Raw genomic sequence first — 25990 nt, 5'->3', positions numbered from 1 at the left:
TTGGTGACAATAAGTGGTCGATGGTGATCATATGACACAATCAAATATTTGTTGTGCATATCTGCACACGAACACACACGTCACATGAAAGAAAGTTTGTCAGTAATGTGGCAATGGTCAGTGGTTTAAACCAGGCACTTAGATTTCCTTTACCCCTAAAACTGAGCACATATATATAAAAGTATACCAGTATGAGAAGAATTCTAGAGTAGGGTGTTAAAAGAGCGATGAAATCAATAAGTCACAGATTCCATGCACGCAGACCCAATCATACTACATATAATTATAATATCACCAAATATTACATGTAGACACCAGCCAAAATGCAAACTAGTACTGAAACTTTAAATGGCCCTTGTTTTCAGGCGAAACTGTGACAGTGTTCATTGACAAAAACTGAAGATTAAAACCATGGTTTACCACACAGATTTTTGCCCTGTAGTACACCATTTTTGAATATTTCTCATCATGTCTTATTGTGAGAGACTCTTACCAGTGTTTGTCCACACGCTGTGTCCAGCTGATCTCACTGGCAAAGTAAGCATTGACAGCGATCACCAGGTCAATGAGAATCTGCTGACACCAGGGTTGCTACGAACAGTGGAAAAGGAAGATGACTAAGTGAACGACAATACTCTCCATAGTCCCATATGCTTTAATACTGAAATCAATGACAAGTACTTTCCATCAAGGGAGGTAAATCCCTAAAAAGGAAAGTAAACCATGTGTTATGAAAATACAGAAGTGAAATATGGTTTTTCATCACATAATATTATATTTAGGCAAGGCAATGGTTGCACATTTTCTTGCTCTCTCCTTCACCCAAACATCCAAGACAGGCAGAGTCTTTGCATTCAAGGTGCAGCTGTGACAAGTGTTGTTATTTTCCACTTTTATTTTCACTTGCTGCATTAAAAGAGTACTTTTGGCTTGCTCTGTTATAAAAACTAAAGTTCTATTTCAAATAATCTTGTTGCGTAAATCAAAACAACACAATGGCACACAAATTATGTGGACGGTCCCTTGAAAGAAAATATGCAAAACATACAGGGTTGAATGTGTACACTATAGCCAGTGGAGGGAGAGAGGTGTGGTTCAGTGGTGAGGTGTGGCTCAGTGGTGAGGTGTGGTTCAGTGGTGAGGTTTGGCTCAGTGGTGAGGTGTGGTTCAGTGGTGAGGTGTGATTCAGTGGTGAGGTGTGGCTCAGTGGCGAGGTGTGGCTCAGTGGTGAGGTGTGGTTCAGTGGTGAGGTGTGGCTCAGTGGTGAGGTTTGGATCAGTGGTGAGGTGTGGTTCAGTGGTGAGGTGCATTAAGTGCAGGAGCAATCCTTGGACAGGGAATTTTTCCATTGTTCCACTCTCATCACTTGCTAGGCTGTGGTCACATAAGTGATTGACTGCAGTCTGGGATTTCAGTCAGTGGTTTCCTCCATCTATAAAACTCACCTTACTAATTATTAACTTAATAATTATTAACTTCTTGAGAACAGCTCTAAACAACAATCAAATAATACTATACATTATTTGATTGTTGTTTTGATTGTTGTTCAGGGCTGTTCTAAATTACACCATACACAAGAAGTTTTCACTTAATATATGGGTTAAATGGCCCTAGAGGCTTTATTCATACCTTAATACATTCATCTGATGAGTGGCACGCTTCTAGTCTGAACCATCGCCACGATATGGCTGAAATATTTAGTCTGAACCATCGCCACGATATGGCTGAAATATTCTAGTCTGAACCATCGCCACGATATGGCTGAAATATTCTAGTCTGAACCATCGCCACGATATGGCTGAAATATTCTAGTCTGAACCATCGCCACGATATGGCTGAAATATTCTAGTCTGAACCATGTGCCACGATTATGGCTGAAATATTGCCGATGTGGCGTTAAGCCATAATCATTCATTCTAGTCTGAACCTAAGGATTTAACGCCCATTGGCCAGTAAGCAGCCTCATAACAATAACTGATAATAATTCTGAACAAGTGTTACTAGCAAAATCAAACACTTTTGCAGCCAAATATATGAACCTGTTTAAAATCGCACTATCGATTTATACGACAGACATGTGCAGAATACCCTGCCAAAGTGTGTGTACTTTCCTGACCTCCATGACAGGCAGGCGTGTCCAGAATAGCCTTCAGCAGACTCAGTACAGAGGCAGGCAGGCCAACCGTCTCCACAAAGTTCACTATCAAGCAGACATCACTGAAACAGGGAGATGGAAAACACTGGTATCACACTAGTATATGTTACTACGCGAACAAACCCATCTTATTCTCCTATAACCATCCAACATACAGCATTGTGGGCCTTGGAACCAGTTTGTTCAAGTCAGTGTTAGGACTTTTGTACTGGTTTATTAATTTACCTGATTTACTTACTAAATGTTGTACTCAGCCATGTCAAAAATCATAACTAATATTATCAGCCCGACCTAGCTAGAGATGGAGTAAAGCTTGACAAATGGCTGAAGCACAAATACTTGTGGTACATCATTCGCAGGGACCAGACAGGGCTGGTATAATACTTAAAAGCCTCAACTTTATCTGTAGTTCTCTTCTCAAATAACTACAGTAGATGTACATGTGAAAAAGTACCTAGAAATGCATAGATGTATTTTATTTACATGGTATGTTCTTCATAAGGCATGTACAAACTTTAGATTTGATAATGTTGATAATGAAAGGTGCTAAGTTCTTGTTTGATGCCAGTTAGATGTACATGTACATGTTTACATTTTCTGTAAAATCCATTTCCATTTATGCTATATGTAAGGATAAACAGGTCATATGTATCTTAAATGATCTCGCCCACAAAAGTGCATTTTTAGAGGCAAACAAATGTCACAAAATGTTAGTTTTGGCACTGAAACTTACAATTTTCCAATATATAATCCCGCAGTTCAAGCAAACCTCAAAACACCTTCCTAAAATCAATAAGACTCTCACAATCAGGAAAAATTGGCAAGTTAGCCATGGATGAAATGTACGGTCATTTAGTATAAATTTATTTATTTATTTATTCATTTATTTGACTGGTGTTTATGCCATACTGAAGAATATTTCACTTATAAGATGGCGACCACCAGTATAGTGGGAGGAAGCCTGGAGAAAACCCTGGGGTTGTTGGCCAGACCTTCCCAGGTACGGCCAGAGCTCCTGGGTAATTATGCTGTGCTAGCGCGCTAACCACGGAAACCCGTCATTTAGGGTATTTAAATTTCTACACAATAAACTGAGAATCAGGCTTCCATGACAGTTTGGTTACATTTAAACTGGCCCAGCAGGTGAATCCTACCATACATGTACATGTAAGCTCATATTTATGTTCAGTTGCAATTTGCACATTTTAATGGCCATAAGGATTTACATGTTGGATAACATTCAACCCCACCCTGGGCACACCACTCACCATTTGAGCGTGACCAGATTAGTGATGACCCTCAGGGCAGTCCTCACCCTGGAAGCCCCTTGTAACATACACTCTAACACCTGCTTGGAGCTTGTTTCCATCCGTGTCATAAGCTTTTTCCTGAAGTTACTGTCCTGCAGGAGCAGCAGGGCGGAGTCAGGATCTGCCTCCGTGTCAGTGGCATCGATAAGCCCCTCCCACTCATCTTCACTGTCAACTTCCTGCATACATAATGGTCAGAACAATGTAGATAAGTTATGATTTCGCATACATGATTAGTGGTTAATGCTGCTCTGAACATTTCACTGATCAAAGAAACTACCAGAGGTAAAACGTGAAAAATCAACCATTAGATATACATGTAACAAGAAAATGATTCAAGACAATAAGTTTATAGTTCGCCAATGTCAAAGTCTGAAAGATGACAAACTCAGGAATACATCACCTCCAGTATGTGTTATTTATTTATTTATAGGATTGGTGCTTTATGCTGTAATCAAGAATATTTCACTTCTAAAATGGTGGCCAGCTCCAGCATGTGTGGCAGGCAACTATACAAATGTACGTGCAGGGTTGCATGTATGTGTCAGAACAATGAACATGCTTTTAAAGGATTAGTGAAAAGTAACTATAAAATGAACGTTTATTGTCATATAAAGGTGACAAACCACTGATGTTAAGGACCAAAAAGTAATTTAAATACATGTATGACAGAATCTCGACCTGCTGAATTTCGATTCAAGCACCGCTGACCATCCTTTACACCTTAACCAATAATGTAAGTTCACACCTGATTTCTTGGCTACAATATTCTAGCACCTAAACTGCCTAAAAGCGTACAAGTCTTGATCAGTCTGTCACAGTCTCTTTACAAAGATAAAATACATGTACTATGAAGACAAACTGCAATGTTAAATTTCATTACTAAATTCTAAATCAAAAAGGCATGTAAAGTTATGGACGGGCCAAGTCATTTTAAGGTCAACTGGCCCTACTGGCCGCCTGACTTATGGGTCTTATTTCTACCATAGCATATGCTTTCTCTTCATCAGTCCTCTCAGACACTGTTCTTGATTCGCATGAGGACCTGCAAGACTGCATGTTCAAGTCAAGCTTCTGCTGACTGGGTTGAGTACATACATATATAACTTGATTGCTACTTGTACAAGTAGTAGAGATGGGCATACAGAAATAATTTTCACCTTTATATGAAGCTTGCATCTTAAGTGACACAAACAAAATGATTTTTAGCAGTCTTTTCATAATATTTGTATGCATAATATCCATTTGGTGGTTTGATGATTGAAAAGGTACAAGATTTACAGTACATGTAGTTTAAGTGTGTTGTGTTTGGCTATACACTAATTAAATTAGACCGTCATTACTGAAGTCAAATATGCTTTAATAAGGCACCAAACCCAAATCAATATTACATTGTGTGCTGTATTTGATTTATTGATTTGATTAGTGTTTTACGCCTAACCTGTTCTCCAGCTTAACAGTCTCCATGTTATGTTTTCTCTGTCTGTCTCCACTCTTCCTCACTTGTACGCCGACCCTCTATCTCTATACTAGGGTACTCCTTGTGGTAGTCTTTACTGATCCGATCCGGGCGTGGGGTAGGCTCCACCAACTAGGGGTGGCAAAAACATAAGAATACCTTGAAAAGACTGCACAGCTGCAGAACACCAGCAACAGAATATATGATCTGGGTTTTAACAACTAACAATTTTGCTTGTCATATGACGACGAGGAGTCATTAGGTATTGGTGTCTTCAAGGCAGGGTGAGTTCAAAGCCGCCAAAATACTGCTGCCACTGAATTATTTGGCTAAAGACACCTCAGCCAGTCACATCTAACTGACATGGGGGCAACCAGTCCTGTTTCCTTGCTCTAAAGTCCAAGTGCTTGGCTTCAAGTGAGGCAAACAACAAGTACCATTTTTAAAGTCTTTGGTATACCTGACCCAAGTCTCCAGACTCTGAGGGGTGACACCTGAGCAGTCTTTGGCACGACCTGACCCCAAGTCTCCAGGCGTTGAATGGGGACACCTGAGCAGTCTTTGGCAAAAGAAAACCTCCCTGAATGTGACTCACAGATTTCATCTGCCATGACACGATGATGTGCATATGACAATATAATACGATAAACTGGTGAATTTTGCCCTAAAGACAAACGATTTAATTTGATTTGATTAGTGTTTCATGCCGTACTCAAGAATATTTCACTTATATGATGGCGGCCAGCATTTTGGTGGGAGGGAAACCGGGAGGCCTTCCCACTTACGGCCTGTGCAGAAGCCAGAAAGAGCTTGACTTGAACTCACAGCGACCGCATTGGTGAGAGGCTCCTGGTCATTACGCTGCGCCGCGTCGCTAACCGACTGAGCTACAGAGGCCCCTAAAAGACAAAAGAATGTTCTAACATGTCTGTACATGTATACATGTAATAAGACATATAAACACTGTATATCCTCCATGCTGAGGGTAAGTACAAAATTAAGACTTCAATGAACAGACAAGATAGATTTTTACACGGGCACGTGTCAAAAAAAAAAATTGGTTCAATAGTCAAAAATGGGATTAAGAATGACAACATATTATCCAGGTGGACCTGATGAAGAGTTTGACTAAGAAAACCACCAGGTTAGGATGTGTTATTACCTGTGCCTCCATGTGCCCCTGTGAAATCACAAACAGAAAAACAGTGTGTGTTAGGAGTTATCTGGATTAGTCACATCAAAATCATAAAGCAAACATGACATATAGTGAAGAATCAAAAGTCAACAGAAGTATTAAAGCATGAGAAAGAACAGTGAAAACTATATCAGAAACTACACACACCTGTTTTTTAAAAGGTTTTTTATATTTTCTGTTTTCTCTTTTTCGGGAAGGTGTGTGAGGGCCCTGAATTCAATACACTGTATGGTAGTTGTAGCTACAGTGTAATGCATGGTATTCTACAGTGTAATGCATGGTAGTCTACAGTGTAATGTAGGTTAGTCTACAGTGTAATGTACATTAGTCTACTGTGTAATATATGGTAGTCTACAGTGTATTGTATGGTAGTCTACAGAGTAATGTAGGTTAGTTTACAATGTGATATATGTTAATTTACAATGTAATGTATGTTAGTTTACAGTAAAATGTATGTTAATTTACAGTACAATGTATGTTTACATGACAGTGGCCAGCATTATGGTGGGAAGAAAACCAGAGCATAGCCCAGGGGAAACTCACAGCCATCACCCGTTGTTGGCAGACCTTCCCAAATTTAGTTTACAGTGTAATGCATGTTAGTTTACAGTGTTATGTTTGTAGTTTTAATAGAGTAATATATGTTAGTTTACAGTGTAATATGCGTTAGTTTACAGTGTAATGTATGTTAGTTTACAGTGTAATGTATGGTAGTTTACAGTGTAACATGTTACTTTTCTGCTCACCTGACTGACCCCGGTCTTTTCCCACTGCTCTGTGTGGGGTCTATCAGGGGGTGATTAGGGACCTCAGTCTTTGTGGGGTGATTAGCCTGTGGACCCCAGGCCTCCACCATCTCTCCACCTCCCCCTGGGTCCTGCAGCAACAATAAAATATAGTCCATGCTAGTTTTCATACTACTTAAGCATAATTCACTAATAAGAGGTTGGTGAGGTTTATGGGTGGAACTAGCCAGATTCCCGGGGATTAAACCCCTCCACCATGCGTCCACTGGCTACGCTGCACTAGTGCCTTTTCTTGGCCAGACAGACCATATAACCACGAAATTGTGGATAACAGTGTACATGTATGATGCTATAACCGAATAATGAGTGAAAACCCAATGAGTGAAAAAACCAACCCTACTCTAAACCTACTGATTTAAAATATGTGAGGAACAGGAGGAGTTAGAATTCTAACATGATATAAATTTTTGAAACCGCAACAACCAAATGATAATTTGATCCAAAATATACCTACCCATTGGTTGATAAGGCACATGTATCTGTCTTCCAGAAAGCCCTGAATGGCCCACACAATAATGCACGGATGATGCGATACAATTTTTCTGTTCAGCTCTGAATAAAACTCTTAAAACTTTAACATGCGCATGTACATGTAACATGTGTTTGTGCAAGTCAAAGCCAATCTGATACAAAATACATGTGTTAGGGCAAGAGAAGTCTGTGCAGTGTAACTGAGGATACTTCATTTCGGTTGATTTATCCATATTCTACGCTTGATTTATCCATATTCTACAGTTGATTTATCCATATTCTACAGTTGATTTATCCATATTCTAAAGTTGATTTATCCATATTCTAGGGTTATCTAGGGTTGATTTATCCATATTCTATGGTTATCTAGGATTGATTTATCCATATTCTAGGTTGATTTATCCATAGCCTACGGCTGATTTATCCATATTCTAGGGTTATCAGGTTGATTTATCCATATTCTATGGTTGGTTTATCCATATTCTAGGGTTGATTTATCCATATTCTAGGGTTATCTAGGATTGATTTATTCATATTCTAGGGTTGATTTATCCATATTCTAGGGTTGATTTATCCATATTCTACACTTGATTTATCCATATTCTACGGCTGATTTATCTGTATTCTAGGGTTATCTAGGGTTGATTTATCCATATTCCAGGGTTGATAACTGGCCCAGATAGCACAGTTGGTAGAGCGTCCGCTTCGGGACCGGTAGATCCAGGATCAATCCTTGATCGAGTCACACCTAAGACTTTGAAAGAGGAAGTTGTAACTTCCTCGTTTGACGTTCAGCATGAAGGGGATAGTGCAACAACTGGTTGACCCGTATCAGTATAATGGCTCGGCGGGGCGCCTTACTTGCCTTCGGTAAGTCGTCTCAGTGAAGCAGCACTAAATAAAAGAGCGGTGGAAATCTGTCCTGCAACAAGGAGGCACATTACACGTGCATGCACCCTAATGATTCCTTCGTCGTCATATGACTGAAAAATTGTTGAGTACGATGTTAAACCCCAAGCACTCACTCAATCACTCCGGGGTTGATTTATCCATAATCTACAGCTGATTTATCCATATTCTAGGGTTATCTACGGTTGATTTATCCTTATTCTATGGTTGGTTTATCCATATTCTAGGGTTGATTTATCCATATTCTACAGTTGATTTATCCATATTCTAGGGTTATCCAGGTTTGATTTATCCATATTCTACACTTGATTTATCCATATTCTAGGGTTATCTAGGGTTGATTTATCCATATTCTACACTTGATTTATCCATATTCTACAGCTGACATCCATGTTCTAGGGTTATCTAGGGTTGATTTACCCATATTCTAGGGTTATCTAGGGTTGATTTATCCATATTCTAGGGTTATCTAGGGTTGATTTATCCATATTCTGGGGTTGATTTATTATATTCTAGGGTTATCTAGGCTTGAATTATCCATATTGTTGGTTTATCCACATTTTTTGCGAAGTATGATTAATACCTTAGTTGTAAAACTTGGCACTAAAAGTACCATCTTAATGCCTTTAATGTACTCCTTAAAGAATTTCTACAGGCCAAACTTTCAGATACAATTTCTAGTTGTCTTTTTAGTCATGCTTATATCACCTTTTATGTTTTCTTTCTATCTAACAAAAGACACAGAAAAGAAGTGACTTGGTTTTCTTACCTTTGTCTTCTCTTCCTGTTTGGCTTTCTTCAGAGCCTTAGTGAGTATTTTGGAAGTCCCTGGAGGGTTAGTTTTTCTCTTTGTCTGCTCCTCTTTCTGTACACAGAGTGATTCGGTCAGAGCACGGGTAAAGGGGCTGTCTGACTGGAGATCTCGCTCTGACACTGAAAGTGTAAAAGGACAATCATACACGTGGATTAAAAAATAAATGACACAAATGGTTTATCTACCTATTCATTTATCTGATTGCTGTTTTATGCCTTACTCAAGAATACTTCACTTGCAATCCGGTGGCCAGCAATTTGGTGCAGAGCCTGGGAGAAACCCATGACCATCTGCAGGTTGCTGACAGACTGTCCCACCTAAAGTCAGAGAGGAAACCAGCATGAACTGGACTTGACCTCACAGTGAACACACTGGTGGAAGGCTCCTGGGTCATTGCGCCATCCTGCATGCTAACCACTTCTGCCACAGAGGCCTCCAAATGGTTTTATATCTTAAGACAAAGTTGAGGATGTCTCCTTACATATAAAAGTAGAAAAACTTTCTCAGCTTTTTTCTCGCTGAGTAAAACTGGATTAAAAACAACACTTTTACTGACCGCAGTGGTCAGTCTGGAAATTAAGTAGTCTGCATGACAACAACTGTGTATGATAACTATCAAACAAATTTGCTGAGGCAAGAGTCCAAAAAGAGTTCAGGTAAACAGAACAAATGGATTTGTTTGAAATGTAGAATAAATGTAATAACGAATGTCAGCAGCATTGTGCTGAGCATATTCCCTGAGGAATATCCTCATGGGTGTTGATGACAGGTGTGTGGTTACTATGACAACTGCGCAAGTGGACAAATGTGTCCGCCACAAATGAAAAAAAATTCCTAAAACAGTTGGAGTTGTAGTCACAAAATTATTTCTATTTACATAGTGTATATAATGAAAGCAGCGACCCCGTGACAACCGTGGGAAATGGACTGAATGTAAGTCGTGACACACAGTCCTCTGTGTATACATGTATCCACCAAAAATTAAAACTCGATGTCGAAAACAGTAGGATTAACAGCCCAGACACAAAATCATATTTATTTATAAAGTATACATAGAGAAATGGCAATCTGGTAACCATGACATCAGCGGCAATGGAGAAATGTGAGTCATGACACATCATCATCTGTGTATGTATGTATCCACCAAATATAAAAACTGTACATAAAACCCCAGTTAGGGTTATAGCCCTAATGGACAACTGTGAGTCACGACACATCGTCATCTGTGTCTGTATGTATCCATTAAGTATTAAAACCGTACATAAAACACCAGTTAGGGTTATAGCCCTAATGGACAATTGTGAGTCACGACACATCGTAATCTGTGTATGTATGTATCCATCAAGTATTAAAACTGTACATAAAACACCAGTTAGGGTTATAGCCCTAATAGACAAATGTGAGTCGTGACACATCGTCATCTGTGTATGTATGTATCCATCAAATATTAAAACTGTATATAAAACACCAGTTAGAGTCATAGCCCTAATAGACAAATGTGAGTCGTGACACATCGTCATCTGTGTCTGTATGTATCCATCAAATATTAAAACTGTACATAAAACACCAGTTAGGGTCATAGCCCTAATGGACAATTGTGAGTCGCGACACATCGTCATATATGTATCTACATATCCACCAAAAATTAAAACTGTACATAAAACACCAGTTAGGGTTATAGCCCTAATGGACAACTGTGAGTCATGACACATCGTCATCTGTGTCTGTATGTATCCATCAAGTATTAAAACTGTATATAAAACACCAGTTAGGGTTATAGCCCTAATAGACAAATGTGAGTCGTGACACATCGTCATCTGTGTATGTATGTATCCACCAAATATTAAAACTGTATATAAAACACCAGTTAGAGTCATAGCCCTAATAGACAAATGTGAGTTGTGACACATCGTCATCTGTGTCTGTATGTATCCACCAAATATTAAAACTGTACATAAAACACCAGTTAGGGTCATAGCCCTAATGGACAATTGTGAGTCGCGACACATCATCATCTGTGTATTTATGTATCCACCAAATATTAAAACTGTACATAAAACACCAGTTAGGGTTATAGCCCTAATGGACAACTGTGAGTCACGACACATCGTCATCTGTGTCTGTATGTATCCATCAAATATTAAAACTGTATATAAAACACCAGTTAGGGTTATAGCCCTAGTAGACAAATGTGAGTCGTGACACATCGTCATCTGTGTCTGTATGTATCCACCAAATATTAAAACTGTATATAAAACATCAGTTAGAGTCATAGCCCTAATAGACAAATGTGAGTCGTGACACATTGTCATCTGTGTCTGTATGTATCCACCAAATATTAAAACTGTACATAAAACACCAGTTAGGGTCATAGCCCTAATGGACAATTGTGAGTCGCGACACATCATCATCTGTGTATTTATGTATCCACCAAATATTAAAACTGTACATAAAACACCAGTTAGGGCTATAGCCCTAATGGACAACTGTGAGTCACGACACATCGTCATCTGTGTCTGTATGTATCCATCAAGTATTAAAACTGTATATAAAACACCAGTTAGGGTTATAGCCCTAATGGACAACTGTGAGTCGTGACACATCGTCATCTGTGTCTGTATGTATCCACCAAATATTAAAACTGTACATAAAACACCAGTTAGGGTCATAGCCCTAATGGACAATTGTGAGTCACGACACATCATCATCTGTGTATTTATGTATCCACCAAATATTAAAACTGTACATAAAACACCAGTTAGGGTTATAGCCCTAATGGACAACTGTGAGTTGCGACACATCGTCATCTGTGTATGTACGTATCCATCAAATATTAAAACTGTACATGAAACACCAGTTAGGGTTATAGCCCTAATGGACAATTGTGAGTCACGACACATCGTCATCTGTGTCTGTATGTATCCATCAAGTATTAAAACTGTATATAAAACACCAGTTAGGGTCATAGCCCTAATGGACAATTGTGAGTCGCGACACATCGTCATATATGTATCTACATATCCACCAAAAATTAAAACTGTACATAAAACACCAGTTAGGGTTATAGCCCTAATGGACAACTGTGAGTCACGACACATCGTCATCTGTGTCTGTATGTATCCATCAAGTATTAAAACTGTATATAAAACACCAGTTAGGGTTATAGGCCTAATAGACAAATGTGAGTCGTGACACATCGTCATCTGTGTATGTATGTATCCACCAAATATTAAAACTGTACATAAAACACCAGTTAGAGTCATAGCCCTAATAGACAAATGTGAGTCGTGACACATCGTCATCTGTGTCTGTATGTATCCACCAAATATTAAAACTGTACATAAAACACCAGTTAGGGTCATAGCCCTAATGGACAATTGTGAGTCACGACACATCATCATCTGTGTATTTATGTATCCACCAAATATTAAAACTGTACATAAAACACCAGTTAGGGTTATAGCCCTAATGGACAACTGTGAGTCACGACACATCGTCATCTGTGTCTGTATGTATCCATCAAGTATTAAAACTGTATATAAAACACCAGTTAGGGTTATAGCCCTAATGGACAACTGTGAGTCGTGACACATCGTCATCTGTGTCTGTATGTATCCACCAAATATTAAAACTGTACATAAAACACCAGTTAGGGTCATAGCCCTAATGGACAATTGTGAGTCGCGACACATCATCATCTGTGTATTTATGTATCCACCAAATATTAAAACTGTACATAAAACACCAGTTAGGGTTATAGCCCTAATGGACAACTGTGAGTCACGACACATCGTCATCTGTGTCTGTATGTATCCATCAAATATTAAAACTGTATATAAAACACCAGTTAGGGTTATAGCCCTAGTAGACAAATGTGAGTCGTGACACATCGTCATCTGTGTCTGTATGTATCCACCAAATATTAAAACTGTATATAAAACACCAGTTAGAGTCATAGCCCTAATAGACAAATGTGAGTCGTGACACATTGTCATCTGTGTCTGTATGTATCCACCAAATATTAAAACTGTACATAAAACACCAGTTAGGGTCATAGCCCTAATGGACAATTGTGAGTCGCGACACATCATCATCTGTGTATTTATGTATCCACCAAATATTAAAACTGTACATAAAACACCAGTTAGGGCTATAGCCCTAATGGACAACTGTGAGTCACGACACATCGTCATCTGTGTCTGTATGTATCCATCAAGTATTAAAACTGTATATAAAACACCAGTTAGGGTTATAGCCCTAATGGACAACTGTGAGTCGTGACACATCGTCATCTGTGTCTGTATGTATCCACCAAATATTAAAACTGTACATAAAACACCAGTTAGGGTCATAGCCCTAATGGACAATTGTGAGTCACGACACATCATCATCTGTGTATTTATGTATCCACCAAATATTAAAACTGTACATAAAACACCAGTTAGGGTTATAGCCCTAATGGACAACTGTGAGTTGCGACACATCGTCATCTGTGTATGTACGTATCCATCAAATATTAAAACTGTACATGAAACACCAGTTAGGGTTATAGCCCTAATGGACAATTGTGAGTCACGACACATCGTCATCTGTGTCTGTATGTATCCATCAAGTATTAAAACTGTATATAAAACACCAGTTAGGGTCATAGCCCTAATGGACAATTGTGAGTCGCGACACATCGTCATATATGTATCTACATATCCACCAAAAATTAAAACTGTACATAAAACACCAGTTAGGGTTATAGCCCTAATGGACAACTGTGAGTCACGACACATCGTCATCTGTGTCTGTATGTATCCATCAAGTATTAAAACTGTATATAAAACACCAGTTAGGGTTATAGGCCTAATAGACAAATGTGAGTCGTGACACATCGTCATCTGTGTATGTATGTATCCACCAAATATTAAAACTGTACATAAAACACCAGTTAGAGTCATAGCCCTAATAGACAAATGTGAGTCGTGACACATCGTCATCTGTGTCTGTATGTATCCACCAAATATTAAAACTGTACATAAAACACCAGTTAGGGTCATAGCCCTAATGGACAATTGTGAGTCACGACACATCATCATCTGTGTATTTATGTATCCACCAAATATTAAAACTGTACATAAAACACCAGTTAGGGTTATAGCCCTAATGGACAACTGTGAGTCACGACACATCGTCATCTGTGTCTGTATGTATCCATCAAGTATTAAAACTGTATATAAAACACCAGTTAGGGTTATAGCCCTAATGGACAACTGTGAGTCGTGACACATCGTCATCTGTGTCTGTATGTATCCACCAAATATTAAAACTGTACATAAAACACCAGTTAGGGTCATAGCCCTAATGGACAATTGTGAGTCGCGACACATCATCATCTGTGTATTTATGTATCCACCAAATATTAAAACTGTACATAAAACACCAGTTAGGGCTATAGCCCTAATGGACAACTGTGAGTTGCGACACATCGTCATCTGTGTATGTACGTATCCATCAAATATTAAAACTGTACATGAAACACCAGTTAGGGTTATAGCCCTAATGGACAATTGTGAGTCACGACACATCGTCATCTGTGTCTGTATGTATCCATCAAGTATTAAAACTGTACATAAAACACCAGTTAGGGTTATAGCCCTAATAGACAAATGTGAGTCGTGACACATCGTCATCTGTGTCTGTATGTATCCACCAAATATTAAAACTGTATATAAAACACCAGTTAGAGTCATAGCCCTAATAGACAAATGTGAATCGTGACACATCGTCATCTGTGTCTGTATGTATCCACCAAATATTAAAACTGTACATAAAACACCAGTTAAGGTCATAGCCCTAATGGACAATTGTGAGTCGCGACACATCATCATCTGTGTATTTATGTATCCACCAAATATTAAAACTGTACATAAAACACCAGTTAGGGTTATAGCCCTAATGGACAACTGTGAGTCATGACACATCGTCATCTGTGTATTTATGTATCCACCAAATATTAAAACTGTACATAAAACACCAGTTAGGGTTATAGCCCTAATGGACAACTGTGAGTTGCGACACATCGTCATCTGTGTATGTACGTATCCATCAAATATTAAAACTGTACATGAAACACCAGTTAGGGTTATAGCCCTAATGGACAATTGTGAGTCGCGACACATCGTCATATATGTATCTACATATCCACCAAAAATTAAAGTCTATGCAAAAAAGGGTTGGAGTTATAGCCCAGAGACAAAATCATACCTACATGTATGTATATAGTATATATAAGTAAAATGGCTATCAAGTTACCATGACAACCACAAAAATGGACAAATGTGAGTCTAGTGGTGAGGGTGTATGAAAAGAGGATGCTAAGCTAGTCACGCAATAAAGCCATTCAGATTACTGTTCATATCATCTGTGAAGACTTTCGATAACTAATAGAAAATATTTCTCCAACAAATAAATTTATACAGGTGTAATTTTGAGACATAAATTACAAAAATTCAAAAATTTTTGTGTAATTTTGTTAATTTCCCAAATAACAATAATCTTTGTTTTAGCATTTCTTTTCACATATCCTTTCATCAGGGTGGAAGTGAAGGAAACTGTCTGACTGGATACAGTCCTATGCCTCAGCACTTCCCCACAAAGGTGTATTTCAATATAATTTTTGCAAAAATACACAGTAAACACCCAACAAAACTTCCCATCTCACTCCAATACATGTATTAACGTGACCACATTCTCATCGGCTTACCTGTTTTCATTTATTTCTTGGTGTTCAATGCAAAATTCAGGAATTTTTAAATATTTTTTAAAATTACAGCTGTTGGTGGCTTAATGGAGATCACAAGAACCTCCACAGTAAACCATGGCCCATCATCCTAGTACATACTGTACTTTACATTTCCCTGCCTAAACGACTGACATTTCCTTATTTGGATAGTGAGTTAGTCAAACTTGTACCTGACAGAAATTCTGACTTAGAGTTACATCTAAAGAAGCAAAAAACCTGGATTTGGTTCTGGGAATCGTGTCCAAAACACAATCCAAATACATTTATTTATCTGAATGGCATTTTGCCCAATACTCACAATGGAATTGAAATATTAAGGTGATATATTCCTTGTGTAGCATCACCCTTCACAGACGTGCATGGAAATTAAAGCTGATAACAGCTGTATATCAAATTAGAAAACTGGGGCGTCTTCCTCAAAGGCGTCATAATGTTATGCCAGCGTACATGCCATCACAACATTTATTTATTTATTTATCTGACTGGTGTTTTATGCCGAACTAAAGAATATTTCACTTATACAACGGCGGCCAGCATTATGGTGGGAGGAAACCGGGCAGAGCCCGGGGGAAACCCACGACCATCCGCAGGTTCTCATCACAACAACTTTGCATATTAATACGCAACCTTGGTACATATACTTCCGACCAGTGTAACGTTACGGCTGCTTTGTGAAACAGCCCCATAAGTGTAACTCAGTACCTCAATCTTGCCTCACTAACCTTTGACACCTTCTGATACAAAAGGATGGTGGAGAAGGTCAGGCCATGCCAGTCTGTGCCTGTTGTCCTTGGTGAGGAGACCCTGTAGGAAATCCTTAAAGGCAGGAGTCATCGTCTTAGGCCACTTAACAGGGTCCTTGATGATCAGACTAACCAGCTGGAAGATGCTGTTAGTGTAGAATGGGGGAGTGCCCGTGTACAACTCATACAGGATACAGCCCACAGCCCTGGAACATGTGGTACAACAGTTTGATCAGTGAGAAGATGTTGTTAGTGTACAATGGGGTAGTGTAGAATGGGGGGAGTGTAGAATGGGGAGAGTGTAGAATGGGGGAGTGCCCGTGTTCAACTCATACAGGATACACCCCACAGCCCTGAAACATGTGGTACAACAGTGTGGTCAGAGAGAAGATGCTGTTGGTGTAGAATGAGAGTGTGCACATGTACAACTCATACAGGTTACACCCCACAGCCCTGAAACGTGATAAAAACAGTGTGGTCAGTAAGAAGAAGCTTTGAGCGTAGAATGGAGGAGTGTAGAATGGGGGTGGGGTGCCAGTGAACAACTCATACAGGATACACCGCACAGCCCTGAAACATTTGGTAAAAACAGAGTGATCAGTGAGAAGATGCTTTGAGCATAGAATGGGGCAGTGCCAGAGTACAACTCATACAGTGTACACCCCACAGCCCTGAAACAAGTGGTATAGCTGTGTGGTTAGTGAAAAGATGTTCTGAGCATAGAATGGAGGAGTGCCGGTGTACCACTCATACAGGATACACCCCACAGCCCCTAAACATGTGGTACAGCTGTATGGTTAGTGAGAACATGTTCTGAGTGTAGAATGGGGCAGTGCCGGTGTACCACTCATACAGGACACACCCCACAGCCCTAAAACATGTGGTACAGCTACATGTACATGTATGTGGTCAGTGGAAAGATGTTCTGAGCATAGAATGGGGAAGTGCCGGTGTACCACTCACACAGGATACACCCCACAGCCCTAAACATGTGGTACAGCTACATGTACATGTATGTGGTCAGTGGAAAGATGTTCTGAGCATAGAATGGGGGAGTGCCGGTGTACCACTCACACAGGATACACCCCACAGGCCTAAAACATGTGGTACAGCTACATGTACATGTATGTGGTCAGTGGAAAGATGTTCTGAGCGTAGAATGGGGGAGTGCCGGTGTACCACTCACACAGGATACACCCCACAGCCCTATAACATGTGGTACAGCTACATGTACATGTATGTGGTCAGTGGAAAGATGTTCTGAGTGTAGAATGGGGGAGTGCCGGTGTACCACTCACACAGGATACACCCCACAGGCCTAAAACAAGTGGTACAGCTACATGTACATGTATGTGGTCAGTGGAAAGATGTTCTGAGTGTAGAATGGGGGAGTGCCGGTGTACCACTCACACAGGATACACCCCACAGCCCTAAAACATGTGGTACAGCTACATGTACATGTATGTGGTCAGTGGAAAGATGTTCTGAGCATAGAATGGGGGAGTGCCGGTGTACCACTCACACAGGATACACCCCACAGCCCTATAACATGTGGTACAGCTACATGTACATGTATGTGGTCAGTGGAAAGATGTTCTGAGTGTAGAATGGGGCAGTGCCGGTGTACCACTCATACAGGACACACCCCACAGCCCTAAAACATGTGGTACAGCTACATGTACATGTATGTGGTCAGTGGAAAGATGTTCTGAGCATAGAATGGGGGAGTGCCGGTGTACCACTCACACAAGATACACCCCACAGCCCTAAAACATGTGGTACAGCTACATGTACATGTATGTGGTCAGTGGAAAGATGTTCTGAGTGTAGAATGGGGGAGTGCCGGTGTACCACTCACACAGGATACACCCCACAGTCCTAAAACATGTGGTACAGCTACATGTACATGTATGTGGTCAGTGGAAAGATGTTCTGAGCATAGAATGGGGAAGTGCCGGTGTACCACTCACACAGGATACACCCCACAGCCCTAAAACATGTGGTACAACAATGTGGTCAGTGGAAAGATGTTCTGAGCATAGAATGGGGAAGTGCCGGTGTACCACTCACACAGGATACACCCCACAGCCCTAAAACATGTGGTACAGCTACATGTACATGTATGTGGTCAGTGGAAAGATGTTCTGAGCATAGAATGGGGGAGTGCCGGTGTACCACTCATACAGGATACACCCCGCAGCCCTAAAACATGTGGTACAGCTACATGTACATGTATGTGGTCAGTGGAAAGATGTTCTGAGTGTAGAATGGGGGAGTGCCGGTGTACCACTCATACAGGATACACCCCACAGCCCTAAAACATGTGGTACAACGGTGTGGTCAATGAGAAGATGCTTTGAGTGCAGAATTGGTGAGTGACCATGTACAACTCATACAGGAAACATCCCCCAGCCCTAAAACATGTGGAACAGTTTGACCATTGAGAGGATACTGTTAATGACAGTAATAAACATATGCGTAACCACAACTGCTGGCTTCAGATGCCATTTTAATAGGTTATCTTCCCAGTTTGCCCTACCAACTAACAGGCCTGCTCTGGATGATATCCCTTGTTACACAAGATTAGTTTCTGAGGTGTGAAACTAAGAGAAGTAGGACCTCGCATATTACAGAATGCAGTATGTAGGTTATATGACAACAGTGACAAATATTTTGTAGGCAACAGAATGTAATAAAACATGATATCAGCCTTTGAGAGTCATAGAAATGTAGAGAGATCGTCAATTAATTTGATGTTTTCAGCTCAAGAAGTTGTCTGTTACATTTAATTAGGACCAGGACCAGGACCAGAATTAGGAAATTACCTTCGAATGGATTAAAAAAATATCATCCTGAGCTTTCCAAATAAATTTACAAAATTAATATCTGCCTTAAAGCTAGGTTATCAACTAGCTAATGTGGCTTTAACTCAGAAACTTGCCACTAGCCATTTTCTGAGGTCCCATCTAACCACGCCTTAATCCTAATATCGCAATTTTTAAAGGAGTCAGTGACCACAAGGGAGGTAACTTGGTGGTGCTTTATTACTTGACTCATTCAACATGGATCTTCAGTAGAGCAATTGCATTCACATTTTCTTCAGTCAGGCCCAAGAAATATATGAAGACCTGATTTCTCTGTATATAAACATCCAATATATTCCTGCATAGCATGACAACAGTGTCATTTTTTAATACATTTGTTACTTTTAACAGACGTTCATGCACTAATTTGTGTGTTACAGTCACTTATATGTAGTAACACATGCAGGCATGGGAACTGAAGGTCATGAAAAAGTTTCTCAAGAAAATCTGAAAATACCTTACCATACCTCCAAAATACATTAACCTGTTTTGATGAAACCAGTTGCCCTTGGTTTCTCAAGTTTTAAACAAAAAAGTCTGAAATCGATTGATTGAAAATTCCCATGCCTGCACTTTCCTCCTTCATTGTTTTATTCTTGTCTTCAGGCCAACCCAACAGTCATGTATATCTAAAAACTGATGTATAACGTATGTATGTACGTACAGGTATGCTTAGGCTTTAACGTCGTTATTAACAATGGTTTAGTCATATAGCAACGTGAAGAGTTATAAGGTGTATGTATGTATATATACTGTGTCTTCTTGAGGCAGGGCAAGTCCATGTCGCCACTGAAGTGTCATGCAAACACACCAGACATGACACCCCACCCAGTCACATTGTACTGACACCATGTCAAACAGTCCTGTTTCCTTGCTCTAAACCCTCAGTGCTGAGTGCCAAGCATCAAGTTCCGTTTTTAAAGTCTCTGGTATGAACCGGCCTAAATACTAATGAATAAGTCAGCTTTGACAACATTATGTCCATCTTACCACAAATCAGCTGTGTGGTCGTAAGGTTTCTCCTCCACCAACTCAGGGGACATATACAGAGGTGTACCCTGCAGCAAAACATACATGTCATGAGTGGCGCCAGATAAGATGCACATCCGTTAATTACACAGGCAATAAATAATGTAAATCTAAATGCAAGTTTAAACTCTGTAAATAATAATAAATGGAACAGAAATTTATTTAGGCAGAAAATTGAATACTGTGATTTACCTATTTTTATCACTTCCACAATGCAATCATGAAGTAACAACGATATTAATATAAACATCCTCTCAGGACACCAGTGAGTGACAAGACTGAAGAATGAGGGACTTTACAAGCAATCAAAAGAATTAAAATCCAAATCCAACGCTTTGTTACAAAGGCCGAGGCCTTAACTAGACATTTCTTGGCTTTACAAGGACAGTCCCAAACCTTATCAGGACAGCCTGATTTCACACAGTATTCTGACAGTCTTATGCTTTATTAACAGTCGTACGTGGGGAGGTCTGCCACCAACCTGCGGATGGTCGTGGGTTTCCCCCAGGCTCTGCTTGGTTTCCCTCCACCATAATGCTGGCCGTCCTTGTATAAGTGAACTATGCTTGAGTACGGTGTAAAACACCAATCAAATAAATAAATAAATTTCTTAACAGTCCCATGGTTTAACAAGCATCAGAATGTGTATATAAATGTAAGTCCCAAGCAATAACAGATGAGTATCAGGATCTAATAAAATAGATTTGCTTTAGAAAGTTTAATTATGTCAGGATGGAGATTCTATATACCTGAAAGGTGACTTATTAGTACCTTGATAGAGGTAAGCACAAGGGTGTTGCAGCTCATAGATCGAGCAAAGCCAAAGTCGCAGAGTTTGACAGTTCCACCCTTCCCAAGGAGAATGTTCTGCGGCTTCATGTCCCGGTGGAGGATACGGTGTGAGTGCAGGTAGAAGAGGGCTGAGACCAACTGACAGGCAATAGACCTCACCTGTGCTCATGGCAATAAACAAGCAGATTTATTTCTTCGTTTAATTTGAGGTTTATTCAGGATATATCACTTTCAGCAGTGTAAGATACAGCGCATACTGTACATATCTGCATTCACAAGTTTTTTCATTATTCAAGGAATGTGTCTAGCTTAAATACTAGATTGGCTGTCAAGTACACAGTACTTTTTTTTCGAAAATATGCAGTTTTGCATTAAGGTTTTCCCAATCATGAGTTCATAGGCCCTTTCCCTTAGTGACAGTTTGTGAATGGTACCCTGTAAATAGGTTTAAGATGAACTCTTAGAGAACCCCAAGAACTTCCGTTCACACACCTGCTCTTCGGGTAAACTACCATCGTCTTCCAAAATCTGAAATAATTCGCCTTCAGCATAATCAGTCACAACAACCACCTGTAACATAATCACAAATACACTTTGCCATAACAACTGAAAACTTCATATCATGATTATTGTGTAAAAATAAGACAAGATGGTCTTTGTTGTGTATGTTTGCTTGCTTGTCTCAGTCCATGTGATTTAAAATCACTTAAAACAGTGCATTGTATTTCCGACATATCACAACAGATACAGTTTATTGCTTATTTGTTTGGATGGGCTTGACAAGTACATGTAACACAACTTTTAACTGTGGGATTTAAATCTTAAGCTTTTAAAATTCGCAAAAGTATATATACATATATCTCCTTGATGACAGTAAAGAAATACTACAATACATGAAGTTATGAGGATGAAGCCTAACTCAGTAGCTTTAACACAGTTTAAAGAGGTAAAATTCAGCTTGGATAAAAAGTAAAATTCTAACAAATTTATGTCCACTACTCACTTCCTTATCAGTCTCAAAATGGTCCAACATCTCAATGATGTTTTCGTGATGAAGCCCTCTCATGATCTCAATTTCTCTACGTAGACTTCGCAGTTCCTTCTCTGCTTTTCCTGTTTTGGGGATGAACTTTAAGGCCACTACCTGAAAGCAGACAATAAAAGGGAAAGATGGTCAGAAAGTGAAGAAATACTGCAAGACAGCTAGAGACATAGAAAGAGCACTGATTTCTTATCTTCTTGACATAAGGGATCATGATACACCTGTTTCACTTTAACACAGGTACATGTAAAACCTACACAAATTAACACAGGAATTACAACTACTGCTAATACTGTACTACATGTATAAACTTGTCAGTTATACATAAGACTGCATTCACTATTAAATTACAAAAAAAAAAAACAATTGTCAGCAAATAAAAAAAAATAATCACAAAAAACAATAATAATAAAACATCAATATATCAATTTTGACTCAAATCATGGCATGGATTGTTCACCTGTCCCGTGTATTTCTTCCTGCCTTTATACACCTTCCCAAACGAGCCCTCTCCTATAAGCTCCAATACGTGGTAGTTTTCCATGACAACAGGTTTAACCTGTGCGGTCTTCTGTCGGCTTTTGAATAGTTGTTATCCCTTCTTACTCTTACCATCTGTCATGGAAATGTGTTCTGAAAGAAAAATAATATCCCTCCAGCTTGAAAACACCTAGGTTTAGACATGGCATGACTTATGATTAACCACGAAAGATTCACATTTACACGTCCTCTTTGCTCCCTACAATATAGCTTTTCCCCCAAACCAAGCATCACCCTAATTCCTCAAGCTTTTTGCATATGAAACAGAAACTTTCAGTGCAATTCATGCACATTTTTACTTTGATTTTGGAGACTAATATATATTGGCTGAACTGACAGGTTTCAAGGCTTCACAAAAAGTATGGTTTTATCATTCAATACAGAATAATGCTTTCAGAATATGCTTGAATAAACAGCTTGCAAAACATGTGAAATAGCTGAAGAATTACAGTAACACAAAACACAAAGGGTAATTGAATCAATGCTGATTGGTTGACAGTGGACACTTGCTTTCCCGAGTTAAATCTTCCAGCCTGGGTCATGCTTGAATAAATGTGCCATAACAGATTAGGCAAGGCAGGGCCTGGACTTGTTTATCTATCACACCAGCCCATCAGTATCAATTCTGTATTGTTTATCTATCACACCAGCCAATCAGTATCAATTCTGTATTGTTTATCTTACACACCAGCCATTCAGTATCAATTCTGTATTGTTTATCTATCACACCAGCCATTCAGTATCAATTCTGTATTGTTTATCTATCACACCAGCCAATCAGTATCAATTCTGTATTGTTTATCTATCACACCAGCCATTCAGTATCAATTCTGTATTGTTAATCTATCACACCAGCCAATCAGTATCAATTATGTATCGTTTATCTATCACACCAGCCAATCAATATCAATTCTGTATTGTTTATCTATCACACCAGCCCATCAGTATCAATTCTGTATTGTTTATCTATCACACCAGCCATTCAGTATCAATTCTGTATTGTTTATCTATCACACCAGCCAATCAGTATCAATTCTGTATTGTTTATCTATCACACCAGCCCATCAGTATCAATTCTGTATTGTTTATCTATCACACCAGCCAATCAGTATCAATTCTGTATTGTTAATCTATCACACCAGCCATTCAGTATCAATTCTGTATTGTTTACCTATCACACCATCCATTCAGTATCAATTCTGTATTGTTTATCTATCACACCAGCCAATCAGTATCAATTCTGTATTGTTTATCTATCACACCAGCCAATCAGTATCAATTCTGTATTGTTTATCTATCACACCAGCCCATCAGTATCAATTCTGTATTGTTTATCTGTCACACCCGCCATTCAGTATCAATTCTGAATTGTTTATCTATCACACCAGCCAATCAGTATCAATTCTGTATTGTTTATCTATCACACCAGCCATTCAGTATCAATTCTGTATTGTTTATCTATCACACCAGCCAATCAGTATCAATTCTGTATTGTTTATCTATCACACCAGCCAATCAGTATCAATTCTGTATTGTTTATCTATCACACCAGCCAATCAGTATCAATTCTGTAACCCTTTAACACAAAAGATGTACATTACAACCAGTTCTCACAAACTTATTCAAGTCTAAGTACTCACAATGGATCACTTGCCAATTTACTTGCGCCCATAAGCTTTAATCGCTCACAAATAAAGTGAAAATATTGCCAGTGAACCCTTTTTAAAGGTGACATTTATCCATGACTTTCTTGAAATTCACAATTTACATACTGTGTGTATGCTATGCAGAATAGTCTTTTGTCCAATATGGTATAATTCTGAGATGTTATATAGACACACAAACAGCTCTCAGAATATCATTCATGGTTGCTCATTTCTGGGTACATTCTCATGTTATCTTTACATCAGTCAGTTAACTACTGTGACAATCAAGTGAAGTGCCTGAATTTGCTCAGTCTCAAATACACTAACAGTTACATTTTTGCTATGCCAATACCTGCATTTTATTTGGTTAATTTTCAGAGTTTCTCCCTTTAAACCATTCCCCTCCATACTATTTTTTTTTTCTGGCAAATTACATTCTTGTTTTGCTGAAACAGCCAGCACAGCTGAAAATTCCTGACATGGCTTAGAATTCATTTATTTGATTGGTATTTTATGCTATGTGGCATGCAAGTTGCTACTTTTAAGGATATGCATGAACAGTTACAATTAAACCCTAACTGAGGTAACTTGACAACAGGCCGGATTATAAACGACTATTCCTTTTTTTTTTCAGCCTCTACCATATCTACATGTGTGTGCTCTTCTGTCACAAATATTTCACTTATACCACTGTCAGCATTATGCAGTAGTGGTTTGCAGATTTGTTAGATAGGGGTTTACATCAAGTGGCAAACATTATGACTTCAGCTGACTGACAAAACTGCTTGACACAATGCACATTTAGGAAGAGGGTCAATGACTATAACAACTGGCAGCATCATCAGCAATACAACCGTCTTTTGTCATCACAGGTTCAAGGCATATATACACTCCATGTCCATCATGGAGCGGATGTGGATTACATGCCTTGACCAGTTGACAATGATGGTTGGAAAGAGGGTGGTATCTGATACACTCACAAGTAACATGCAGCACCGTACGTCCCATTCACGCAAAGGATAAAATCCGCATATATCTACATATATTGTAAGACAGCAATTGGTTTGGACTCAGGGTTGCCTACATGACATAAAAGTATCCACCGAATTTCATATCAGCAAAACCTGAACAGTTTTCAAACCAATAATTCGCTAAAAAGGTGAAAAAAACACCTGCACAACGCTGTTGTTTACGCGTCGAGTCGCCATGTCAAAAAATGTGAAAGCTAGTTTCGATACATCGTTTCGTAGGATCTGAACGCTTAGGAAAAAAGCTAGTCTTCATATTACTCGTATTTCCTCTAAATAAGTAGTTTTTCTGTGATCAAATGATAAATTCCACATTTAACTGCTGACTTGATAAAATAAGTTTGTAAAATGAGCTACGAGTGTGCGGCTTAACAGTCGGTACCATCGTGCAACAACA

The 25990-nt window shown here is 39.1% G+C and overlaps 1 protein-coding gene across 1 annotated transcript in view; it reads right to left on the bottom strand.

The window, feature by feature from the left end:
* The window catches only part of LOC135477176 (serine/threonine-protein kinase 36-like), a 52275-nt gene extending 26528 nt beyond the window's left edge, over nucleotides 1–25747 (bottom strand). Inside the window, 16 exon segments of the mRNA XM_064757332.1 lie at nucleotides 494–591; nucleotides 2076–2217; nucleotides 3424–3644; nucleotides 4900–4968; nucleotides 4970–5056; nucleotides 5390–5483; nucleotides 6087–6104; nucleotides 6866–6996; nucleotides 9075–9238; nucleotides 16632–16858; nucleotides 20507–20574; nucleotides 21317–21496; nucleotides 21830–21907; nucleotides 22341–22481; nucleotides 22840–23012; nucleotides 25546–25747. Of these exon segments, the coding sequence (XP_064613402.1) occupies nucleotides 494–591; nucleotides 2076–2217; nucleotides 3424–3644; nucleotides 4900–4968; nucleotides 4970–5056; nucleotides 5390–5483; nucleotides 6087–6104; nucleotides 6866–6996; nucleotides 9075–9238; nucleotides 16632–16858; nucleotides 20507–20574; nucleotides 21317–21496; nucleotides 21830–21907; nucleotides 22341–22481; nucleotides 22840–22923 (1802 nt within the window). The 5' untranslated portion in view covers nucleotides 22924–23012; nucleotides 25546–25747.
* Nucleotides 25748–25990: the final 243 nt, after the last annotated feature.

This window comes from Liolophura sinensis, chromosome 10 (genome assembly GCF_032854445.1).
Source record: "Liolophura sinensis isolate JHLJ2023 chromosome 10, CUHK_Ljap_v2, whole genome shotgun sequence".
NCBI lineage: Eukaryota > Metazoa > Mollusca > Polyplacophora > Chitonida > Chitonidae > Liolophura > Liolophura sinensis.
Note: the sequence above shows the minus strand (reverse complement) of the source record. Positions and strands in the feature narration are given on the sequence as shown.